This window comes from Mustela lutreola, chromosome 3 (assembly GCF_030435805.1).
Source record: "Mustela lutreola isolate mMusLut2 chromosome 3, mMusLut2.pri, whole genome shotgun sequence".
Classification (NCBI taxonomy): domain Eukaryota; kingdom Metazoa; phylum Chordata; class Mammalia; order Carnivora; family Mustelidae; genus Mustela; species Mustela lutreola.
Window position 1 is genome coordinate 175,417,453 of NC_081292.1, and position 24,073 is coordinate 175,441,525.

General features: G+C 40.8%; 2 protein-coding genes across 13 annotated transcripts in view; one reads left to right on the forward strand and one right to left on the reverse strand.

The window, feature by feature from the left end:
• COL4A3 (collagen type IV alpha 3 chain) overlaps positions 1–23,241 on the reverse strand; it is a 127,260-nt gene extending 104,019 nt beyond the window's left edge. Inside the window, exon 1 of one of the 2 annotated variants that reach the window (XM_059167848.1) lies at positions 23,114–23,241. In XM_059167848.1, the coding sequence (XP_059023831.1) occupies positions 23,114–23,140 (27 nt within the window). In that variant the 5' untranslated portion in view covers positions 23,141–23,241. Of the gene's footprint in view, positions 1–22,780; positions 23,048–23,113 lie in introns of those variants that run through there. The other variant, XM_059167847.1, reaches the window with a different exon arrangement.
• COL4A4 (collagen type IV alpha 4 chain) overlaps positions 23,117–24,073 on the forward strand; it is a 123,571-nt gene continuing 122,614 nt past the window's right edge. For 8 of the 11 annotated variants that reach the window (XM_059167835.1, XM_059167838.1, XM_059167839.1 and 5 more), the window contains exon 1: positions 23,460–23,580. The gene's annotated coding sequence lies outside the window, so the exon portion shown is untranslated. Of the gene's footprint in view, positions 23,197–23,459; positions 23,581–24,073 lie in introns of those variants that run through there. The other 3 variants (XM_059167837.1, XM_059167840.1, XM_059167836.1) reach the window with 3 other exon arrangements.

A 24,073-nucleotide genomic window follows, 5' to 3' on the forward strand; every position in this document is an offset into this window, starting at 1 on the left:
CTTCAGGGATACAGTATGCCAATTTTTTAAAAAACATAGACTGTTTTTCTTTGTGTGTGCTGTTTTTATTTTAGTAATCTCTACATCCAATTTTAGGCTCAAGCTCATGACCCTGAAATCAAGGGTCACATGGTTCACTGACAGATCCAGGTAGGTGTCCCTGTTTTTGTCATTATTTTTAAAAGATTTTATTTATTTATTTGATAGAGAAAGAGACAGCAAGAGAGAGAATACAAGCAGGGGGAGTGAGAGAGGGAGAAGCAGGCTTCCCGCTGAGGAGGGAGCCCAATGTAGGGCTCAATCCCAGGACCCTGGGATCATGACCTGAGCCCAAGGCAGACACTTAACAACTGAGCCACCCAGGCACCCCATGTTTTTGCCATTTTGTATAGGGTTTTAGGTTGCTTACAATTACAGGGCTGCTAATTGAAAATCTGGGTTATTTCATTCTTACTCGATAAAAGGAATGCATACGAATATAGTAAAACAGACAAGCACTTTGCAGAGACTAATTTATAAGATGGATGTAGCACAAGTCCTCAGTTGAGGCCAAGGCTTTGATGCTGACTTTGGGTAGACGGAGAGCCATCCATCTACTATCACATCAATTCGACCTAAACAACCTCACAGATCTGCTTGCTTCCTTCTGCCTTCTTGACTCTTATCCTCTTTCAGACCACCTCCATCTCGCACCTGAATCACACCATGCCTCAGTTTCTCCTTGCCTCCAGTCTATTCCCCACACCGCAACCACAGTGATGTTTCCAAAGTATAAATCTGATCATACCTCTGTCCTGTTCAAAAACCTCCCGGTGCTTTCCATTACTCTTGAGATCAAGTTCAAACTCCTTAACCATGATCCAGTATGATGGAGTCCTACACCTCTCCAATCTTCTTTCTCCTTCCTCCCCTATCTCTCCACATCCAGGCATGTTGGCCCTCTCTCTAGCCCTCACGTAGGAAGTCCCAGTCCAGCATGGACTGTTCTCTCTACTGGAAGATTCTTCTCTCTCATCCTTGGGAGAGCCATCTTTGTTGGCTTTTCCTCATCTTTCAGGTCTCAGCACGGATATCACTTTCTTGGGGAAACCTTCTTGGTGCTTCTCTGTGTGCCCTGTGGCAACGGTTGTCTATCATCACCCCACAGGCCTACTGCCCAGCTCTTACTAACCTAGAAGCTCTGTGCGGTCAGGATCGCCTTCCTCACTCTCAGGCTCCCAGCATAACACAGTGTCTGGCACAAAATAAGAGTTCTATAAATACTTGTTGAATGAATTAATTAGAAGATTATTTATATGGTAAACCCAATACATAATACATACATAATACATAACATGGCAATGTAAAACACTATATTGTGCATACACATACGTGTGTCTAATCCTGAAAATTATTTTTTTGGCATTGCAGCACACTAAGTGAAAGTGGTTCCAGTTCTAAAGAAGTTAAAAACATTTCATTTGGGTTTTCATTTCATGAATTGCAGAACCTGTGCCAATTTTCTAAGCAAACTGCTGTAACTCTGTTACGTGAGATGGTGTGGGGGAGAGGGCTTTAAAAATAGCCGACCGGATATCCCTCTTGGTGGCTTGGGTTATGTAAAAGTATTTGTGTTAAGCCAATGTCTCACAATGGATCACTGAGCTTTGAAAAGGCTATTTGGGATCCCTTTTTCAGTGTTAAATATCTGCTTATGAACAGAATCAGACTGAAAATCTCCTAGAGAAAGGGTACAATATCCAAAGAGTTATCACTTTATAACTCCAGGTACTGAAAAGATTCCCATGTTAATACTGAAAGTGATTTAAGAAAAATAAAGTCCCTTCTCAATTCAGTGAGAAAGAAGCCAGGATTCCTATAAAGAAAAGTTGTTAGACTTGGGCTTAAAATATTTTTCTATTAGAGCAGAACAATCAGAGAGTATCTGGCTTTATTAAATATTTACTTTAGTTTTCAAAAAGAAGTAATTTGGGGACACTGTTCTCATGAAGACTACATAAAAGCAAGATGATAGGGATTGTTTTCTGAGAGTCTGTCATGGACTGAATCCTTGGGCACAGCTGAGTGAGTCAAATAGATGAGTCTGTTGTCCTGTGCCATGTTCTGACCCAAAAGCTATATACAGGCGAAGATGGTATGATTAGCTGGACCAGGAAAATTCTCTCTCAAGTGGGGAATTAGGTGCTTGGTAGTTGGAGTGGATGCCCAGACCAATAGAGAGAAGGCAGAAGGGAGTCAATCTAGTAAAAGAAGTGAATGAGCAGAAGACATGAGATAGGACACACACGAGTTAGGGCATGAGCTCGTTGGTTAGCTGGGGCAGAAGTGACAGAAACAGAAACTTCTACTGAGTTATTACAATTCCTGCTGTTGAAGGAACAATGAGATAACTTGGTCAATAAACATGCATATTCCTACAGTAACTTCCATTATCCATGAGACCTGCCTCAAGACTTAGATTCCAATTTCTCTTCTTTGGTGGGTGTGTATACCTACCAAAAACTTGTTTCTTGAGATATCAGAAGAATCTCTGTTCCGCATCAAAAAGACTCCTCCAGATAGAGATATCCAAAACAGCATGTGGATTCAAGTGGTTCGTACACAACAATTCCTTGCTGTCATACTTTCTCTTGGGCATGGCCACACCATTCAAAGCCCCTTTGTGCAAAAGCCCTGCCAGATTCACCAATCTCATCCCAGTTGTCATCATAGTCATCACTGATGGACAATCATCACCACCAGCATCCCCCCAGCCTTCCTCCCATCCTTCCTCCCATTTTCTCAGTTTGCAGAAGAACCCATGTGGCATCTTGGAAACTCAGTATCTGAATGGTTGCTGGGATCCTTGATTCATGAAAAAGATGGGTAATTATTCTGTTATGCTGAGGAAGGTGTTCTGAACTTTTAAAGACATTATGGCACCTGGATTACAGGACAGAAGAAATGCAATGCATTGCCAGTCACCTGCAGTTTGGCTATGTGTCCTGAAAATGTCTGGGACATGTGAAATAAGTGAGAAGACCTTCGATGAGAAGAGTTGTTCCAAGTAGTTTCTAACTAGTTGTTCCAGGTGGAGTTTTCTGTCCTGTTGACAAGCATCTAAATGTATGATATAATCAAGAACTAAATTTTCATTTTCTCTACATTTTGACTCTGCATTGCTTGTATTAATGTATTATTTAAGTTTTCTGCCAAGTGTGTTAAAGATACAGTGAATACTAAATATGGGGCTGATTCTTAGTTATTTCTTGATGGGTTCAAAACTTCTTTGAAGATATAAGTTAATTTAACAATACAGTTGGATTTTTGAATATACGTTTGCCTGGAGCCTTTTCTAAAATGCATCTGTTTTATATAGTGAATTACACTGACAACGAAACACTAGGTTTTGTTTGTTTGTTTGTTCTTGTATTTTTTAATGTTTTATTTAATATAGGGCTCAGAGAATTCAATAGATGGTAGTGCCTAGCATCAAGCTCAGTACCTGTCATGTTGTAAGCACTCAGCTTCTACCTGAAACACTAGTTTTTATTTCCAACTAAAGTAATTGTATTTTTCTTCAACCTTCACAAGTATAATTGTTACACAATGTGTTACATAGATGCATATATATTTTACATTGTCCAAAACACAACGAAATAATTAACATAAATATGTGGCAAAGTGAATCTATAAGATAAATATTAAAAAGATTCTCAAAGCTGACATATGAAAATTAGGAGGAGAACCTCTCATATTCTCCCTTGTGTCCTGAAACAAGGACATTTATCTTATAGAATATCTCTCAAAAATGCATGGTCTACACTCCTCCCATGGCATACCAATCATATTAAAATCTACAAACAGGGGTGCCTGCTTGCTCCGTTAATAAAACCCAACTCAAGATCATCCTACATTGGTAGAGAGGAAGAATCTCCTTGCAAGAAGAAGTAGCTTGACTTTGTAGCTTTGTTTTGGGGTCAATCAAAGTCAAATTCCCCTTGAAATGTCTCTCACTATGAGACTAGAAGCACTGATACCAACATAAAAAACTAGCTTGGGGCAGAGGGGTTGATACCACATCCTCCCCTTAATTCCTAGTTGGGCAGTAGAGACCATGGTTGTCATCATAGTCATCACTGATGGACAATCATCATCAACCAACATCACTATCAAAACAGCCAACATTGTTTGACTTATTTCTATGTAATATGCCTGATGTCAGTCAGTTCTAACAATAACAGAATGATGGAGATTTAATAGAGGCCTGAACATATAGTAGAAGTCATATCAAATATTCCCTTCTCCCTCCTCCAAAAATCTTTACCAAAGGAATAACTAACACAAAACCAGTCACAGTGATTTTCCTTGTATGGACCACTCTCCAATTTTGCTAGAGTCCTCCCTGGCCAATGTGGAGCAGACCCTCTGTAGGAGAAGCTGACTTGTTCAACTGTGGGAACTCTTTCAGTGACTGGTCTGGGATTCCAGGATCCAGAGGATGAGGCCCAGAGAGAGGCAGGCATTCCCTCTCTCCCATCAGTCTGAGACAGTATTTCTACAAGAGAGTTTGAAGGGCCTCTTGTCCCAGAATCATCTGAGATATGATGAGTGAAGATTCCCAGGCCACACCACGAGTATTTTGTCAGGAAATCTACATTCTAAAATAAGTTCCACAAAGGACTTTTTTTCAAGTCTAAAGTTTAAGAATTAGTCTAAGGCTTTCCTTCTGAATTTAACTTCTCTTTTTACTTCTTGTCAAATGATGGAATAGTCTTCCTTTTCTGTGGGGACCATAATGATGCATGGAGTAGGCCCTTACCCTCTGGTCTCAAAAGGGTCATTTATGTATAAAAGAGGGAAACTGGTGTACTGTATGATACATAAAATGAAATCTATTCCTTCCACATTTGAAGATGAACACAGTATCTTAAACTTATATTTATATAGCTCCTCCAGTAGGAATGACTGATTTGCCGTATATACAAGAGCAAAGATGACTTGTAGGACTGGCCTTCTCTCAGACAGCTAGATGTCAACCAGTCCTTATGAGATTTTATGTGATCTTTGTATACTGACTAACAGCACCATGTACTAACTACCTGGGGTGATCCCTGAGAGCCCTGTGGCAAATCACCTTAAGCTACCTGTTCTTCATTTAATCAATGATCAACCAAACCTTGCACTTGGCCAGAGCTCTTAATTTTTAATAATTTGACTAAATCCACTTCTAAAAAACAATTTCAACCTACTGTCAAAAGTTCAGTGAGGCAGCTATGCAGAGTAAGGGTCAAGAATGTGTACACCAGTTTACAGAGAATTTTTCCAAAATGTGCAGAATGAAAAGAACAGGATTAGACTTTTTTACATACTTAAAATGCTTTATCTGGTTAGTATGTTTCTGTGTATGAACTTGAAACATGCTCAAGTTAAATTATTTAAAGCAGCTAAAAAACAAACACAAATATTTCTGGAAAAGAAAAGACAGACCTCACAAAGTGAAAGACGAATTTCATGACAGGAGACTTAGAAATGAATCCCTAAAGGTGGAGGGTAGCAAAAAGTTTGACTGGATCCTTCTTGGTAGAAAAGGCAAGGACCATAACTTCTTGAGGGGCCTGGATGAGCAAGGCAGAGAGAGGGCTGAAACCAAGCTGATGAGTGAGGTTACCTTAATGAAGGTCTAAGTCAAGCAGTAATTCCAAGTTACATCTTCTGGGAAGACATAATAGTTCAACAGTTACCATTTCTTCTACACATTGATTGAGTCAATCTTGATTTTTACCTGGTCTGGCACTCTTACTAGAGACATTCAAAACAGAAAGTGCCTCATAATTTGGTGATGAGCAATGATTAACCAGTAACTCAGTTCTCACATTCCCCTAGTCCATCTTGGGTAACTGCCAGATCAGTTTCCTAGCAAGAGTTCACCCGTGTGCACTTGCTGGCCTCAATCTGTTGCTCCTGAAGGGAACTTTCTCCTCACATGTTAATATAAGAGGCTTCTTGGCCAGGAGAGAAGGTTGCTGACCCACCAGTTCTGCCGGCCAGACTGGTGTCTGGATTCCTGAATCCTTGCCAGGGTTCTTTGGTGGCAAGCAACAGAAATTATTTAGGCTAACTCAATGATAAAAGAGGAATTTGTTGGAATGACATGGGGCAGCACACAGAAGTTGAAGAAAAGTTCAATAAACAGGCATCAGAAAAGACCAGCCTCAGGGCTGTTATGAGGATCAAGGTACAAAAACTAACGGAAAGTTTTTCAGGGCACTGCTGTCAGGATAAATAAGCTCCTTGCATTTTCAGTTGAGGATCCAAATTCCTGGGGGAGGGCACTTACTGGCTCAGCTTAAATCATGTGCCCACGCCCTTGGCAATGAAGGGACAATAGTTCCCTAAAGTAAAATCAACATGCTACCATCAGAGAGGGACAGGGGACAGATCAGGGGGAGGATAAAGCAGATGTCTTACTGCATTCTGTTTTCTGGGGTCACCTGGTTTCCGTGTGCCTGCCTACTGACCTTGGACTCACTGTCTCCTCTCTGTTTAGGTCCTTCTAGCCAGTTCTGATAACCACCAAGTTTGAGTCAATCTTCTACCTGGCCTGACCTAAAGTCTGAAGTCAAATGAATTCCAGTGAGCCTTCTGATTTGTATTTCCCTTACTCCCACACACTCCTTTTCTCTGGTCTCTGCTTGGAACATTCAGATGTTCCTGGGTTGTCAGTTTCTCAGAAATTCCCCAGATTCACCCTCTTCTTATGCTGGTCACTGTTATCCAGGGCTCTCTGGCCCCAAATGCTTATTTTAGGCAGAACAATTCAAGCTGTTTATATATATGTACTTCCAAATCTTTTAGAAGTGGCAAAGCAAGCAAGCAAGCAGAGAAATAGAACCACTCTACTTCCTTTGGAAATGCAGAACCCTTGAGAATCTATTTATGCAAAAATGACTTCAAGTATGTTCAAAAGTCAGATCTTTCAAAAATCCAATGTCAGTGAGTACAATGCCACAAGGAACAATTCTAATTTAATTTATGTTTATTCCTGTTGGCAAGCTGATATAAACAATTAAGACAACTACTTTGTGATACCATTGGAATCCCATTTTAAAAAATGAATAGCCCAACTGATCTCCCAAGTGTGCCATAAAAGACTGAAAATGAAAGACTTTCGACTGCAGGGTTCTAATAGGTAAAAACCCAGATGTTGCTTTGATTGACTATTGCCAAATATCACCTCTCACCGCCAGCAATACATAACTGAGCTCCTAACATGTCAGGCACGGTGCTAAGCATTTATATACATTATCATATTTAATCATTACCATATATACGAACTTATAGGCTATATTATTATTCCCTTCTTATAAATAAAAACAAAGCTCAGCAAAATTAGCCACGGATATGCAGCTAGTTAGTTCTTGGTGGAGTGAGTTATATAAGGACTGACTTTCTAACTATCTTCTTAAATAAGTTTGTGAAAAAAAAAAATTGTGCACAAGGGAAAGGGTTCTCCTAGTAAAAATGGTGAAAAATGAAGGATTTAAGAGTTCAGGGAGAAAATATAATTGGAAATAAGAATCCCTTGATTTTATTTAATGTGTGACTTTGTTCAATTCTTTTTCTCCAGAAGGCCCCAGATACAGACCACTGGAAACCACCGCTGGGCCGTGGCTCACTGTGGTGGTTTTGATGAACACCATCATCTTCAACGTGCCTGTAGAATTAGGAACTACCCCTCCAATGTCAGAAACACAAAGCACTGCTCTTCCTCATAATGAAGAAACAGGAAAACTCTAGGCCAAGAAAAACTTATCACAACAACAACAAAGAGCCCACTCTAGCCCAAGTCAGTGATTTATCCAAACGAGAAAGGACAGCAGTCTCATATGTGAAAACAAGTCTGGTTCTTGTGAAGTTTTTCTGACAGCTCCTTTCTGAAGGTGAACTGTACGAAAATAGATTCCCAAGTAAATCATTTACAGTATGCTAGTGGTGGATGTTGAGAGTACTTGGTATTAGTCTTCTGTTTTTATATCAGAGAATGTTAAATGCATTGCATTCATGCTAACCTGATTAAATAAAGGGCTCATGAGTAGTATGTGTGATGAGGTTCAAGAGGGGTCCACGTAGTGTTTTGTTGCGATAGGTATGGTCAAAATTTCCAACATTTTCCTCCTTTACCCCCTCTGTGGGTCTTAAGGTCTTTTCTTCATTTCAATTTATTTTTCTGCAACCATATTTGCTTCTGAGATTATAACGTAGCCACTACACAATCTACTGAGATTGTACGATAATGCTTATTAAGTTACTGCTCAGCTTGACATAGGAAATCAATTTGACTTTGATGCCTGGTTTAAGCCAAATGGAAAAAGTAGAGATAATGCGGGGGAACATTTAATAGTCATAATTTGGTCCTTTCTTATCTTTTTCAAATACAGGCTTTTTGGCATGGATTTAGAAGAGATGTAACCAGTTTTGGCACACAGTGCCCCTCAGCTCCCATTAATGTTGGGATTGAAAACTAGAAATTGAAAACTAAACTAAAACCAAAATTGAAAACTAGAAAAGGAGTAAGAGATTCTAGGTCCGAATGTCATCTGCTTGTAAGTCATAAAAATGGATGAGAGAAGCAAGAGGAGATGAGGTAGATGGAATGATGCTGGGAGAGAAAAAAAAATGCTCTTAGGCTTATTGATTGGAAATGGTTTATTTTCTCCAAATGACTGGAATGATCTAATGGGGTCATATAGTAATGGGGTGTCATATAGTAATGACTAGTGGGGGTCTTTGAGCCACGCCTTTCCAGATGCAGAGCTAAGAGTAAGGGATGAGGGAGCACTGAGAAATGGTAAACTGATTGAGGTGAAAGTCTTTAATCTGTCTAATGCTACACTGACTCTAGGTCTGTAATGATTTAAATAACTGGTAAACCATATATATATATATATATGGTGTGTGTGTGTGTGTGTGTGGCCATTAGTCATGCATCTCATCATCAGCTCTGTGTTCCAAAAAAATCGTGGCTCTATTCAAGATGTTGTTTGGATTCATTCTTGAGTGGAGCTGAGATCAGTAGAAGTAATAGGAGAACAGGTAAATTATTGTAAAAGTAATGTTGGGGAAATTGATTAGTTTGGGAAATTTTAAAAATTTAGATCCTTGGCTCAGGTCATACACCAAACAATATTTTGGATTAAGTAAAAAAAAAAAAAAAAAGACAATAGAGTATATATCAAAATATTATCTCTAGTTATATTTACATGATAGCATTTGGCCTGATTTTGTTTTTTATTTTCCTACTTACCAGTATTAAAACTATGCTTATCATCTGACAAGTAGAATTTGTGGTATAAAAAAAGAAAAAAACTATACCAGTTGATCTAGTTAATTATTTTACTATAAAAATCTTTTATAAAGGTACATGGGCAAGAATTCATCATAGCTTTGTTTATAATATCAAAAATTTAGGTTAAATAAACCTAATCAGTATATAAACATGATGGAATAATATGGAATTATTTGTAGATGTTTAATGATATGAAAATATAATAATATAATGTAAAAAAACAGGATACAAATATACCTTATACTATATGATCTAATTTTTATTACAAATATAACAAAAGATTAACACTGGCTACCCTCGGGTTCTTTGATTAGGAGTGCTTTTTAAAAACATACTCGTCCATATATAGTGAATGTTCACAAATAGGCACAGATTACTTTTATTGTTAGGAAAAAAAGATCAACATAGAAAAAATATTTTGTTTAGTCTGATAATTAGTTCCAGCGTCTTCATCATCAAACTTCCCAAGGAGCCATCCTGTTTAGAGGATATTTCAAGAGTTTAGCATAGTGCACTGTACTTAAGGTGTTCAGGGAATGTGCAGCTGGTAAATTTACACTTTCAACCCTTGGCTGCCCATGACACATTAATGGGAGCTGAGGGACAAACTGTGTGCCAAAACTGGTTGCATCTCTTCTAAATCTGTGCCAAAAAGCCTGTATTTGAAAAAGACAAGAAGGGACCAAATTATGATTATTAAATGTTCCCCAGCATTATCTCTGTAATTAACAGGTATTTTAGGCGAGGTGTTTGGAAAGTCACCACGAAAGTGATGAAATCACTGGATGAGTTTTAGCAACAGTATTTACATGGGGTGGTGCAAGGTAAACACACTGTTCATTTTTTAATGGGGACAGTGCTCAGGGAGGATGCCATTTCTGCTGATGCTTCCACATAATGTTATTAGAAAATACCAGCAGCAAAGAATGCACTGAATAGTATTTTTGAAAATAAGAAACTCCTTAATACATTCCAGGAAGTTGATACTGAGTCACAAAATAACGGGAGAATTAAATGTGTATAAGAAACATTTGGACTATTGCTTTTCTGATATTGAAACTCATTCCTGTCTCAATACTGCTTGGTATTTGTAGAATGCCAAATGTGTTTGGTTAAATGATTTATGGAGATGGGGGGGACTGGATTTATCTGCCACATTTTATGGTTGAGGGGAATTCAAGAGACTGGCCTCAACTGTCTCAACAGTGACTCTCGGATGGTGAGGTGTCTCAGATGTCCTTGTCTCCATGACTGCTTTCCTGGGGTCTGGGGATACTGCTCGTTTGGGTCACGTGGGCTCTGAATGTTCTATCTCTGAAAGGCCTGAGCAGTCACAGTGCGTAGGAGCTCAGAATATTCCATGACGCCACGGGCACATGCAGCGCTCAATCAGTCCACCTCTTGGTGGACCTCTCCAGAGGATGCGGGCATTCAAGAGTGTTGGCCCTTTCTTGGGCATGCCGTCGGGCTTCTAATCCATAGGATCTTGATCTCATGAGATTTCAGATATACTACTGTTCTTAGTTTTGCTTTTGTTTTTTGTTTTTTCCCCTTTTTGGAACGGATTGTGGATTGCTTTTTTCTAACATGGCAAAATAAGGAGAATCCCACCCATGTGTGTAAACTCTGGGGCTCGACTAACTGAATGCTGATGAGGGCTCCGCCAGGGGTGGAGGCTGGAAGCAGTGGAGGTAGAAGGACCGACTGCCAGTAACTCTACATGCTACGTCTGTACTCATTCCAACATTTTAAAGTTCCTTATTTTGAAGATAAGCTGCATTTTTCAAGCCACTGAAATCTTACTACTTTCTGGCTCTACTTGTGACATGATTTATTGTCATTACACAATAAAGCCCACAGGTTCATTGTTCTGGACATTTAACCGATCTTTATTCCTTCTCAACTCCACCCAAATTTTGCTTTTCAATATCTGGCCTATTATAGCATATCTGATTTTATTGTTAGTGTCTGTGTATTTATCTAAAGCCTTCATTTGGGGCCATTCTCCATGAGGGCGGGAGGAACCATGTTGGTTTTTCCCACCTTTTCCCTAGCATCTAGCTGAACTAGTGGGTGAAACATTCAACATTTCACCTGAAGAATAATGTTTTGCTTTTATTCTTGTGCCAAAGGATTCGAGAATCTACTAATTCTTTATTGCCTTTTTAGATTTAGTGTTTAAAATAAAATGTTGGTCCAAATCCATAAACCTTCATTGAGGACTACTAGTGGTCATGCCAAGAGCTGTTATGCCAACAGCTGAAATAATAAAGAGGCATAAGATAGAACACCTGTCTTCCAGGGGATCAGTGGGGGAAGCAAGATGGAACTGGGTTAAACTTTTTCTAGACTGCAGACTTCTTCTAGACTTTTTCAATACTTTGGTAAAGTATTGCATTGATGTGTTGATTGTAATGGGGTAACAGTTTCAGAAATCATTCTTTCTGAAAAAGCAAAACATTTTTAAAACCAATATTATTTCAAATAGTGCTTAATTATTTAAATAGTGAATAAAGTGATATCCGATACTCCTTTTTGATCATCTGGGAAGTTTGGGTAAGAAAGAGTCCTACTAAAAGCCCAAATAACCAGAACTCCCAATTCTAAACCTACTTTCTCTACAAATCTGATGAGTTCTCTTGGTTCAGACTCTTACCAGTTAATCAGGAATGATACTACTTTGCCATCTTATTCAGAAATGCACAAAACCAGACATTTGGTAAGAAAGCATCTACACACACAATTACTTCAAATATGATTTTGCTACATGTTAGTCTTCAAGGAGTTCCATTATAACCTTACTTCTAAACAATGGGAAATACCCCCAAAATTCAACAGAAGGGTATTACCTAAATAAGTTATAGTACCAACCTACAATGAAGTGTTCTGTAGACTTTTAGAGATATACTTGTAATAATTAACAACTCAGAAATTTTTTTCCAGTCCATTGTTAGGTTAAAAGAGTAGAGTAAAAAAGAAATAATCACATAGAGAATAGAGAATAGTGATCATCTATGGGTAATATGATTATGGATCATTTCGATTTTTAAATTTCTTTTGGTAGTTTTAAATATTTTCCAGATTTTGCACAACACAGGAAACTTTTTTTAAAGCTAGCATGTGAATGAACATTTCAGCATTCCTGATATCATACATAAATAAACAGAATAAAATTATCCTATCATCTAGTTAAACAAGGAAGATGAATATTAACCTTGTTGTTTTGGGCCTCTGCAGACATACTTTGACATTTGATTCAAGGGAAAATATTGCAGATTTCTTGATGTCCCCCTTGTAGAACTTTTTCCTTGAGAAGTTCATGTAACAACAAAATATCCTGGTGGGAAAAAAATCCAGTGACCTGACTGTTTTGTCTACATAATGACAAATCTCCCAAGGTTTCTAAATACACTTGAATTCCTTTTTAAACATTGGGATCACTTCTCTAAGAAAGGAAGTTGGAGATACTATCTAATTAACAAACATCAATCTTAAGGATTAAAAATGGAAAATTCCTAACTTTCCCCAAAACTGTCAGAAAAATAAAAGATCTTTATACAGTTAGGATTACACTTTTTAAAAAAACAATGAACTCATTGCAATAATACCAAAATATGAGACTATGAAATACTCCTTAAATGCTTTATTTATATGTGCCTATGCAATGCACATATATACTACCTACAATGATGTGTGGAAATATTTTTTGACAACTTGATACTATATGTACAACGCATCAGACTGGATTTTTAACCCTCCTCTCATTGTATATATCATTATCAAGTTAATTGCACTGAATCAATTAACAGGGACAGATTGAACAACTTCTCTGTTGTTCTCCATTTCTCTCTGACTGCCAAGCCAATGAAATAAAAAAAAAAAAAAAAAAGCACCACCAAGACTTGCTTCCCGCTCTGTAACCTCTCCTTTACCTAGGCTGGGTTCCCAAAGAGAACAGTTAGCCTTCTCCATGTGTCAGTCATACAAGTCTTTAAAATAGAGATTATGTCGCCATTCTTTTGAAATGCAGTGCCGTCCCTCTACACCTTAGAAGAACTTTACAGTCCCTACCAAGGCTGGCACAGTTCTCAGACAATAACATCCAGGAATGGAATCTCTTGGGGACCTAGTCAGTATGCAGATTTCAGTCGGAGTGGGTTTGGAGAAGGGATCAACAGGACCTTCTGCCTTGCTAACCAGCACCCACCAGGAGGGGAAGCTGGTGCTGTAGGTCCTCTGAGTGAGGAGCTCTTCACCTTCTTCTGGCATGGCCTTCGCTTCATTTTTCGGTTTCATTCTTCCCCTGCTTGGAGCCCTCTCGAGCCCAGGACCTTCTCAGCTGGGACAAGGCCCTAGGCCTCACAGCCACATCTAACAAATTCAAACCTGTCCCAGTGAGGTTGAGGAGAGGATGACAGACACGCCCACAAGGATGAAGGAAGAACATTTTCATCACATTACTTTACACGTGGGCCCATTACCAAGTTACAGTGTGAATTCATTACTCATCCATTGCTAATGAATAGCATAAGTACACTGCCTTGTCTCTTTGTCGTTAAAATATTAATCTGTTAAATGCAAACATTAAAATGATAGGGTGGTCACCCACATACGATCCTGTGGACTTATTTCAGGTTACCCAGGGAGCAGTTTCCCCTCCTTAATCAGGGCAACCACCATGAGCCTGTCTCCCTCTGGGGCATCCCATCTCCAACCCACCTTTAGCAAAATACCCAGAATATGTATTCCCTCATGGTGAGTAAACAAATGCAACATTTTCCTTTCTTTCTTTCTTTCTTTTTTTTTTTCCTAAAACTTCTGTTGGTCTTGGTTTTATTCTTTGACAACCCAGGAGCCGTAACATCAGAAGCGTCTCCTCTCTCTCCCCTCTGGAGAGGCCTGGGCCTGAGTCACATTCCTTAGTGCTTTCAACATTCCTCAGCCTCCATGTAAGGCTGCGAGCCAGTTCCTCAGACAGGTTTTCCCCAACGACCTCTAGCTAAGGTAAATGTTGTCCTTATCCATCACCACATTATTCTCTCCCAGCAGGTACCCCAATCTATATATTCGTTTCCTGAGCTGCTCTCTCCCCTCTGCCACGCCCCGCTCCCCTGGCAACCCAGCTCCGAATGGCTAGGGGTGCAGACTGTTTATCAGTGAATCTCCAATACCCAGTCCACAGGCCTATATTTCTGTCCTATTATCTCCTTCCTGATTTTAATAATAACAACAAAATAATTGTAACTAGACCGTAAAAACTGTGGGTCCTGGTGAGTACTTTTTCTGCAATAGATAAGGTACCATCATTTAGAGATAAGAAAAGCAGAGATTCTTTTGCAAATAACTTGTTTAAAGGAACACTAAACTCCTTGCCTGGCTAGACTGTAGTGATAACTTAGTTTATAGTTTCAGATGAAAGGCAAGTTAGTTTCCAGTATATTTCTCCTTTTCTCCTTTCCTTTTGCAAATGTTTACTGGTTTATGATTTTCTTTCCACTCTTCAGGTGTACAACTTACTTATATTTTGATAATGGGGCAATCTAATTAAAAGTGTACAAAGTAGTTTGTGCAGCTTTAAGCACTGTAGTCAAGGTCAATATCTAAGCTTTCTGGAGAAAGAGTTGCACAGACATTTAGGCACAGTCCATGCTGACTTATTGTCTTTAATTTAAGTTTGTCATTTTGACAGTATGTTTATTTCCTACGGCAAATCAGCAAACAAAATGTGTTCTGTTCAGAGATATGACCTTATGGGCTGTATGTGGGTCTGCGCTATCGAAGATGCTAGTCACCTGTGGCTATAGACACTTGAAACATAGATACTCTGAATTAAGATGTTCTGGAAAGGCAAAATAGATACCAGATTTTAAAAACTTAATATGAAAAAAAATATTGCACAGTATTTATTAGTGTTTTTACTAAGGATTACATGTTGACATTATAAAATTATGGATGCACTGGGATAAGTGAAATATATTCAAGTTAATTTACCCGTTTCTTTTCATTTTTTTAATGTGACTACTGAGAAACTTAAATATGTGGCTCATTGGTATGGCTCACAATTTTCAATTGCATGATGTGGACACTGATGTTCATTTATCTCAACTTTTGAGGGCATGTACTGTGTAAAATAGTAGAACCGATGTACTTTCATTCAGCCTTGGCTAGAAAATATATCTGAAGCCAACAGCCTCAGCTGGCAGTTGCACTAGGAATCCCAAGAAGGCTGAAAAGACTGACATGGGTGCTTCCAGAAGACAAGAGCCAGTGAGATACCTTGTGAGATAAACATAGAACAAGTAGTGAGAGGCTTTCTTATCTGATTTTTAGAGATGAAGACATTTCCGATGGATTAAATAACTGGTCAAGGCCCTAGTGGGAGGGCTGAGAGGGAAAATGTCTATTCTGTTAAGAAGTTGATATGATCTCAGTTTCCTTACTTTCTGAAACTGAAAACAGAGGTGAAATAAATAAGTTACAGTGAAAGTCTGTTATGCTTAAAAAGTCTAGGCGGGGGCCAGATGTAAACTTTGTAAAACAAAAATGCTCTGGGCACCACGTGTTTTCACTGATCTTGGAAAATCTTTTGCTCTGTGGAGGGTGGAAGCTTTTTGGCTGAAGGCCACAGCATGAGCATGGTCAGACGCACACGGATGAAGGACCACAGGGCATTTGCAAACCAGACAGCCCTGTTGTCAGAATCAGACACTGACAGGTTTGAGGGTTTCCATCAGTTGCAGTATTTCACAGAATTATCCTTACTCACAGTTAACACTAGCCAGTTGCGGCTGTGCTCTCCCTAATAGGGCAAATATTCTAAGGGAAATGCAAAGACAGACTTTATTTAATTCAGTTTTTCCAAGGATCATGTCTGAAAGCAAACTAACTACTGTAAGCCCAGAGAAATGTTCAAGGAGGAAAGCCGGCCTCGGAGAGGGAGAGGAGGCTGAGAGAGAAGGTTGGTGGTTTTGCTGTTGTTGACCTTGACCCCCACCTCATCTAATGGAAGTCAGAATGTTTGGAGGAAATTGGCAGTGGGAGGGCCTGGAGGAGGGTGGCCCTGAGAAGACAAAAGGAAACATGTTTGGTGCCCTCCATCCTCCCAAACCGTTAGGACGTAAGTCTATTCTAATGGGAAAAAATTCTCTGGGAGTCACAGAACTACTTTGTTCTTTTTTTCCCCTCCCAGGGCAGAACAGCTCCAATCCGTGAGCAATGAGGTGAAATGGAGGGGGTGGGGCAGGCTGAGTGATGACAGAGGAGGCTTTTATTTTCCCCAAACTTCTCATTCACATGGTCTCCCCATGGGTGATAAAAGACAGAAGACACAGGACAGACCCGACCTTGAAATCATAGAAAAAACAATCAGAAAGGGGTTGGGAATAGAGTATAAGTAAAGTGATTAAAGGCATTAGATAAAGGGGAAATCTACAAAAGAAAAAAAAAAAAAAAGACAAAACCAAACCAAACCCAAACTTGGACTCCAAAGAGGACTTCTGGAATAGTCACTGAAATTAAAATTTAATGAATAAAAATAATTATAATTAACATTATTGAATGATTACTATGTGACAGGCATGGTAAAAGAATATGTGTTATATGTATTAAATCACTGAATCCTCATTAAAACCTGAGGTCAAAAAAAAAAGCAAAACAAAAAACAAACCTGAGGTCAGTTTCTTACTTCCATTTTAAGGTCAAGAAATTGAGACAAAAATGTAAAAGCTGGTAATAAATAAATCTGAGGCTATAAACCACGTCGAGTGGTTCCATCCAGAGTTCTTTTTCATTACTGGAAATTACAATAGACTGAAAAATCTACTGAAACTTACAAACAGCATAAGAGAGAATTAAAAATTGGAAGAAAGACATGAGATGGCTTCACAGGGTGTGACATGGGAGAAGTAGTGCCTGGGACAGAAGTTAGATGTGCTACCCTGTGGTCTCAAGTCCAGCTAATGATTGGTCTCAGTGAAGCTCTGCACTTCTAACCATAGTTCTTTTGTGAGGAGAAGAGAATTTGTGCAATAGCTCCCATTGCCCACACATCCAAGATTTGTCCCACAGGGGTTAATACCCTACATCTAAAGGACAACAGGGAGCCATGAGTAGAGTCTAGAGGAACCATAGACTGTTCCATGTGCAAAGTCTGTGGCCAGGTTGGCAGCTGGGTTAAGTCAGTGCCCAAAGCCCAGGAGGACGATGGGGCCCAGAGGATCCAAATAGCATATGAAGGGTCTCTATTATAAGAAGTTAGGAGAACTGGAGAAGAAGACAAGAAGGTCCAGGATGCATCCTAAGAATTTCAGGAATAGAGACAGTGGAGAAGGAGAAGTATAAAAAGGAAATGTCTGAGAATTTTGAAGATCTGATGAAAACTATAGACTATCAAATTAAATAACCATGTAACCAGTAGGATACATAAGAAATACACGGGCACAGATAATAACATGATTAAAAAATCTTGACCATATATATACATATACATATATCTTTGAAGACAAAATATCATCTCTATCATAATTTCATTTAAAAAGATTAACTAGAAAATCTACATTTGGAAATTAAGAAATAAGTATGTAAATAACCTATAAGATGAAGAAATCAATTAGAAAGGAGCCTGAATGTAATTATGCTAAAAGAGTACTTATTAAAATATGTGTGATAGGGGTGCCTGGGTGGCTCAGTGGGTTAAACCCTCTGCCTTCGGCTCAGGTCATGATCTCAGGGTCCTGGGATGGAGCCCTGCATCAGGCTCTCTGCTCAGCAGGGAGCCTGCTTCTCCCTCTCTCTCTCTGCCCGCCTCTCTGTGTACTTGTGACCTCTCTCTCTCTCTCTCTGTCAAATAAATAAATAAATTCTTTTTAAAAAATGTGTGTGATATAGTTAAAGCAGTATTTGGGGGAAAGTTTTTAGTCTTAAATACATTTGAACTATTTAAAGTTGCTTAATTAAGGTCAAAATACAGAATTCACCCAGTTTGCTATATCTTTGAGAGTAAGGCTATTAAGTCTTGGACAAAAAATACCATCTACAATAGTACTGAAAATATCAAATATTGAGAAATTAAAGAAACAGAAAGCTCTAAAAAATAATGAGAAGTGAAAGCCCTAAATAAAAGGGCCCATAAATGAATACAAATAGATCCATTTATGAATGAGTGATTGGTACACAAGCTTGCAGATACCATGCTGCAAAACAGTAAGGGAAAGAATGCACTGTTTAATAAATAATGTTGAGACAATTTGTTATCTATATGGAAAAAGATAAAATCATATCACTTAAGTAGAAAAATAATTCCAGGATTAAGAGTCTCAAATGCAAAAGAGTTAAATTGTGAAACATTCTTTTTTTTTTTTAAGGTAAGAGAACATTTTCATAATCTCAGGGAGGAAAAGGATTACTTCAACAAGACACAAAACACAAAATGTCCAGAAAAAAATGAATAAGTTTGAGAGTATAGTGAAAAAAATTTATATGTTAAGACACCAGTAACCAGATGAAAAGATAAACCAGAGAATGGAATGGAATCTTTGCTATATGTTTAAATGGCAAAAGTTTGGCATCCAAATACATAAGAAAACTCCTAATTATTAGCAACGGAAAGGGCAAGACCACAAGAGATCAATAGGAAAAGAGCTGCCATGCAATTCACCCGGAGGTAATCTAAACTGCCAATTAAAACAAGAACAGATCCACAAACTCAGTAGTCAAAACGGGAACCTATTTTATGCCCATGAACATCTAAACACACCAAATTTTGCTGAGGATGTAGGGAAACAGGTGCATTTTGGGTAGGCTTTCAAAATCTAGTTGTCACAATGGTACCTATACAAAGATGTTACATTCCAACTTCCTGAAACAAGACCATGGAAACAAACTTCCTGTGTTTAGGGGGGATGAAAAAATAAACTGTGCTTTATTTATGTAACTGGATACTTGTAGCAGCTATCACATCCTATGTATATGCATGAATCACATCTATATGTATCAACATGGATGAAATCCAAAACCATAATATGGATTGACACAAACAAGAGCCAAAAGGTACCTATTAATGTGAAACCATTTATTGCATTTGAAGGACAACAAAACAATAATATTTATTCTTCGTGATGACTAACACACACATACGCATACACACACACTGTGGAAATACAAAACCATACACAGAAGAGGGGGCAAAGAATGTGTGTATGACTTTTTTATTCATCTGCTGTTTTCCCTAAAGGGAAAGACGTTACTTTTATGTTACTTGATGTTACTGTTACATTACTTTTTGTCTCTTTGGAATGTTTCCCAATTCAACTTACTTTTTAAAATTTAAGAATGAAATCAGTCGAGAAAGCATCCTCCCTAAAACGTAGCTGTTATTCAGCCCCTGGGAGTTGCTTGCTGCGTTTCTGCTCTGTCTGGAATTTTAAGGGAAAAAAAGGCAGTACAAGCATACCTCAGACCATGAACCTCACCTTTGGCAGCTATCAGAGGAGGAGCACTCTCTAGCCCATCTCCCAAATCTATGTCCTGCAGCAACAGCAATGTGCCTCCCAGTTTTCCGGTTGACGGGCTGGGCCCAGGAACAGCGACGAACCTGAGGAAACCCTGAGCTGCTAGGTCTGAAGCCACAGTGGATTTCACAGAGGGCACTTGAGAACAAATTATGTGGGTGGACAGTTCCACCCTGTCTGAACTCAGAAGGTGGAGTCAACGCCACTACTACCTCCCTGATTTGAGAAACTGCTGAGGTACAACTGCAGAAATTGAGAGCAAAATGTATTCTTAACTAGTGCAGTCCCAAGAAGACAGATATGCTCGCCCAGAGGCTAACTGTAGCCTGCACACGCACATTACTTGGCCCGTTGTTTGTTCAGCCCTTTACAAAAACACAAGAACCAAAAAACAACCCAGACACTGTGTGTTTTGCCAAAATTCAACTTATTTGATAACATCTGGAGTTTGAGAGATTTCTTATGGAAATTGGACCCCCTCACTCCTCACCCACCCCCCTTCTCTCCTGAAGAAGGCAGGGATTCTGGCATTACTGAGCCTGAATTCTAGAATGTCAACAGTCTGGCCCATACCCCATGGGCTGAGTAAGTATCTCACCGGCTGGTCCCTCTGGAACTTTCAATTCCCCCACATTTTACAGAGAGACCGTCTTGAGGCTCAGAGACATCAAGTCCCCTGCCTAATGCCACAGTTATCCTATGGAGAGAGCCATCCTGGCATCCCCTAGACCAGTGACTGGTTGACTTATTATTCTTTTTCTCTACACACACTTCAAGGTTTCTAATGACACTTTCTTATATAATTCAGCAGGTGCAAAGAAACGGATCATTCTTATCAATTTTTCTCTTATTTATTTATTTATTTTCAGCATAACAGTATCATTATTTTTTCGCCACACTCATTCTTATCAATTTTAACAAAACTTGCTTCAAGCAATGATAAAAAGAATACAAATGGATTAACTGTATTATCAGCAAGAAGTCATTAAGATTTGACCAAACTCAAGACAAATAATGTTACATGTAAAAACTAATAAGGGACTATGACAATATAATTAAAAATCGGCATAATTAGAGGTTGTATGATCACAGAGCATCATGTTCCCAGGCTGATCTTTATATACCCCTCGTTTCCCCACCTCCCCTCTCCCTACCTCTCCTCTTCTTTAGAGTCTAGAAGGATGTGCAAACCCTGCTCGGGACCTCTGCCCCATGCCTTCCCACAACATACACTTTCTTTAGGTTTTTGCTTGTTGTATTTATTTGCTCCTGGATTAAAGATAGTAGACAATCTATAGTAACTTGGATGAGTTTAATATGCCATGCCTGGGGCGCCTGGGTGGCTGAGTGGGTTAAGCCTCTGCCTTCAGCTCAGGTTATGATCTCAGCGTCCTGGGATCGAGCCCCGCATTGGGCTCTCTGCTCGGCAGGGAGCCTGCTTCCTCCTCTCTCTCTCTCTGCTTGCCTCTCTGTCTACTTGTGATCTCTGCCTGTCAAATAAATAAATAAAATCTTTAAAAAAAAAAAATGCCATGCCCGGAAGTATTGGGTTGGGCATTCCTAGTCTATGCAAAGTGCATTTCTGTTAGAACCAGCTACACGAAGAGATTACATGGATTATAAAATTCCTTAAAATGGAAAATACTCAATAACCTAAGTGTAAATTGACATGGGGATGGTTCAATGGACTTTAGCATATTCGCATACTGTGGAAAATCATGCAAAGGGAAAAAAAGAAAAAGAGATGAATGTATATCACATATAACATGGACAGAACTGTAGGTTGCAAAAGGATATGTATATTATGGTACCGATTATGTTAAAAAATAGCAACAAAATCACATGTTGTTTGTAGGCCTATTTATGTCTACCCAAATGCATAGAAAATGCCCAGAAAGAAACATGAAATGGTGAGTGGATGACTTTTGTTTCGATGGGGAGGGGAAGAGGTATAAAGATGCTCAAAGAAGATTTTAGCTTCATCTTTCATGTCTTAATTTAAAAGAAACAGTATGTAAATTACCTATGGTAGTAACACATATTTATGTGACTATTAACTTCCAATCACAATCTCAATCATGAAATTGTAAAACTGCTCATCTTTGGAAATGAAACTTTCACTGCACTATCACCCAAACTAACTTTTTAAGTGTATAAATCACAGATGCATCTGACAAGTTAAATTTGACTCTCACGAATTCAAATCAAGCCAACTAGAAGTTATAATAGTTTGGAGGACACCTAATTTATCTTTGCAAAGAATAGAAAATATGGAGTGCATTTAAATTAATCTGGGATCTCTCAGATTATAGATCAAAAGCAAAGTGACAGATTGCTTAATTTATCCTAACATGAGTTTTATTTCTAAGGTGCTAATAAGTTTTCAGTGGTAAGATTTCTCAACAATAGCGACAGAACACTGGAGTGTGAATTTTGACAAGGGGGAACCAAGCCCCAGAGAGGTCAGAGTTCAGTGTGAGGTGACATCTAGGAAATGTCAGGGCTGGGACTCCCCTAGCACTCTATGCTTTCTGCCAGGCCATGCTGCCTGCTCTGACTCACTAGTATGACATATTGTTTCTCTGGAGTCGGTGTTCTCATCCCTAGCCATTATCTCAGACCTCGGTCCCTATCTATCTATCTATCTAATCTATCATCATCACCATCATCTATCATCTTCTACCTCTGGAGGCCTTTCCCCAGGATCCTCAACTCCGACGGAACCAGACAAGCTTGTTCCTCTCCTCTTCCACCAGCCTTTCCCCCAGCGCATTCCACCTGTTACCCTGGCATGCCCGCTTGCTCGCATCCCCCACGCCGCCAGCCCAGCACCGGCGTGGAGCCCAAAGTCACGCACGCACCGGGACTCAAGGACTGCGCCCCGCGGGTGGGGCCTGCGCGTTCCCAGGACGAGGGGCTGGGTATCGCGCCGCCCATCACTCACCTTGCCTGTCGTTGGCGCCGCTGCCAGGAGTACCAGCAGGAGCAGGCGCAGCAACACGGGCGGCCTGGGCGCCGTCCCGGGGCGCATGGTGGGCGCCCGCTCAGAGCCCCGGCGTGTCCAGTGACCCGCAGGCTCTGCGGCCACCGCGTCCCTTGCGCGACGCGGGTTGGGGAGCCTGGTTGTGAAGCTCGCCTCGCCAGCCCGCCCGGGGCGGGTTATGTAGGGCTCAGCCACGCCGTCCGTCCCTCCCCACTGAGGTTTTTGACTGCGGCTCCAAGGGAGGGAAGAAGTGGCTTAGGTCCCGCCCTCGTCCCCCCCTCCCCTTCAACTCACCAGGCAATGTCCCTCCGACCTGGGCATCGTGCCCAGCAGGGGAGAAAAAACTGCGCTGCGGGGCTGGTGGGCGCAGATCCAGGGTAAGGGGTTAGGAGATGATGCTCCCAAGGTCCTGGGGCCGAGGCCGGGCCGGGGGGCGCGGGTCGGAGGTGGAGAATTTGGGGGTGTGCGCTGGGGAGGCGGCTCAGCGGGGCTGGGGGAGTGGCCAGCGGCCGTGCCCAGATTAAGCCGGAGGCGCGCTGGGGCGTCCGCACTCCAGTGGCCCAGCCTGCTTCCCGCTCCCGCCGCGCTGCCTTCACGCCGCCTCCGCTTCTCAACCCGCCGCGGACTGGCAGCGGCCGCACTTGGAGGGGAGAGCGCGGAGACCCGGCCGCCGAGTCGCGCGTGGATCTGGACGCGGCGGGGCGGGAAGGCGCGGCGCGCGCTGCGACCAGGCGGCTTCCGGCGCGGCGGGTGTCCCTGAGGTAAGGCGCCCACCGCCCAGACTGCGCAATCGCTGCCCCGGGCCTTGGGCACCTGTCTGGAGTGGGGGGGGGGGGGTGATGAGGGCAGGCAGCGGCGGAAGCCTGACAACTGAGGGCGGGGCGGGGCGGGGAGTTGGGGTCCCGGGGTCACCAGAGGAGAGCTTGTCTGGCTCCCGGGCTTGTCTGCCCGGGCTTGAACCGGGCGCTGTGTTTTGATTAATTTGGGGACTCGAGTTACCAGCCTGGCAGTCTGGGCACTCCGGAATGCCAAGAGCAAGAGGCAGCTGAGGGGAAAGAGAAAGCCCATCCTATTCTCTGCTGCGCTGAACTGGCTTTTCAGGGTAAATCTTATCTGCGGAAATGGCAGAGGAAACCAAAAGCCAACTCTGTCCAGGGTGTCTCCCTCCTGAGAGTCCTCTTCGTGGAGGTCCAGTATCTGGTTTGTTAGGGCACTATCTTCAGAGCAGGGCTCCTGCCCTTTCTTGTGCCCCTG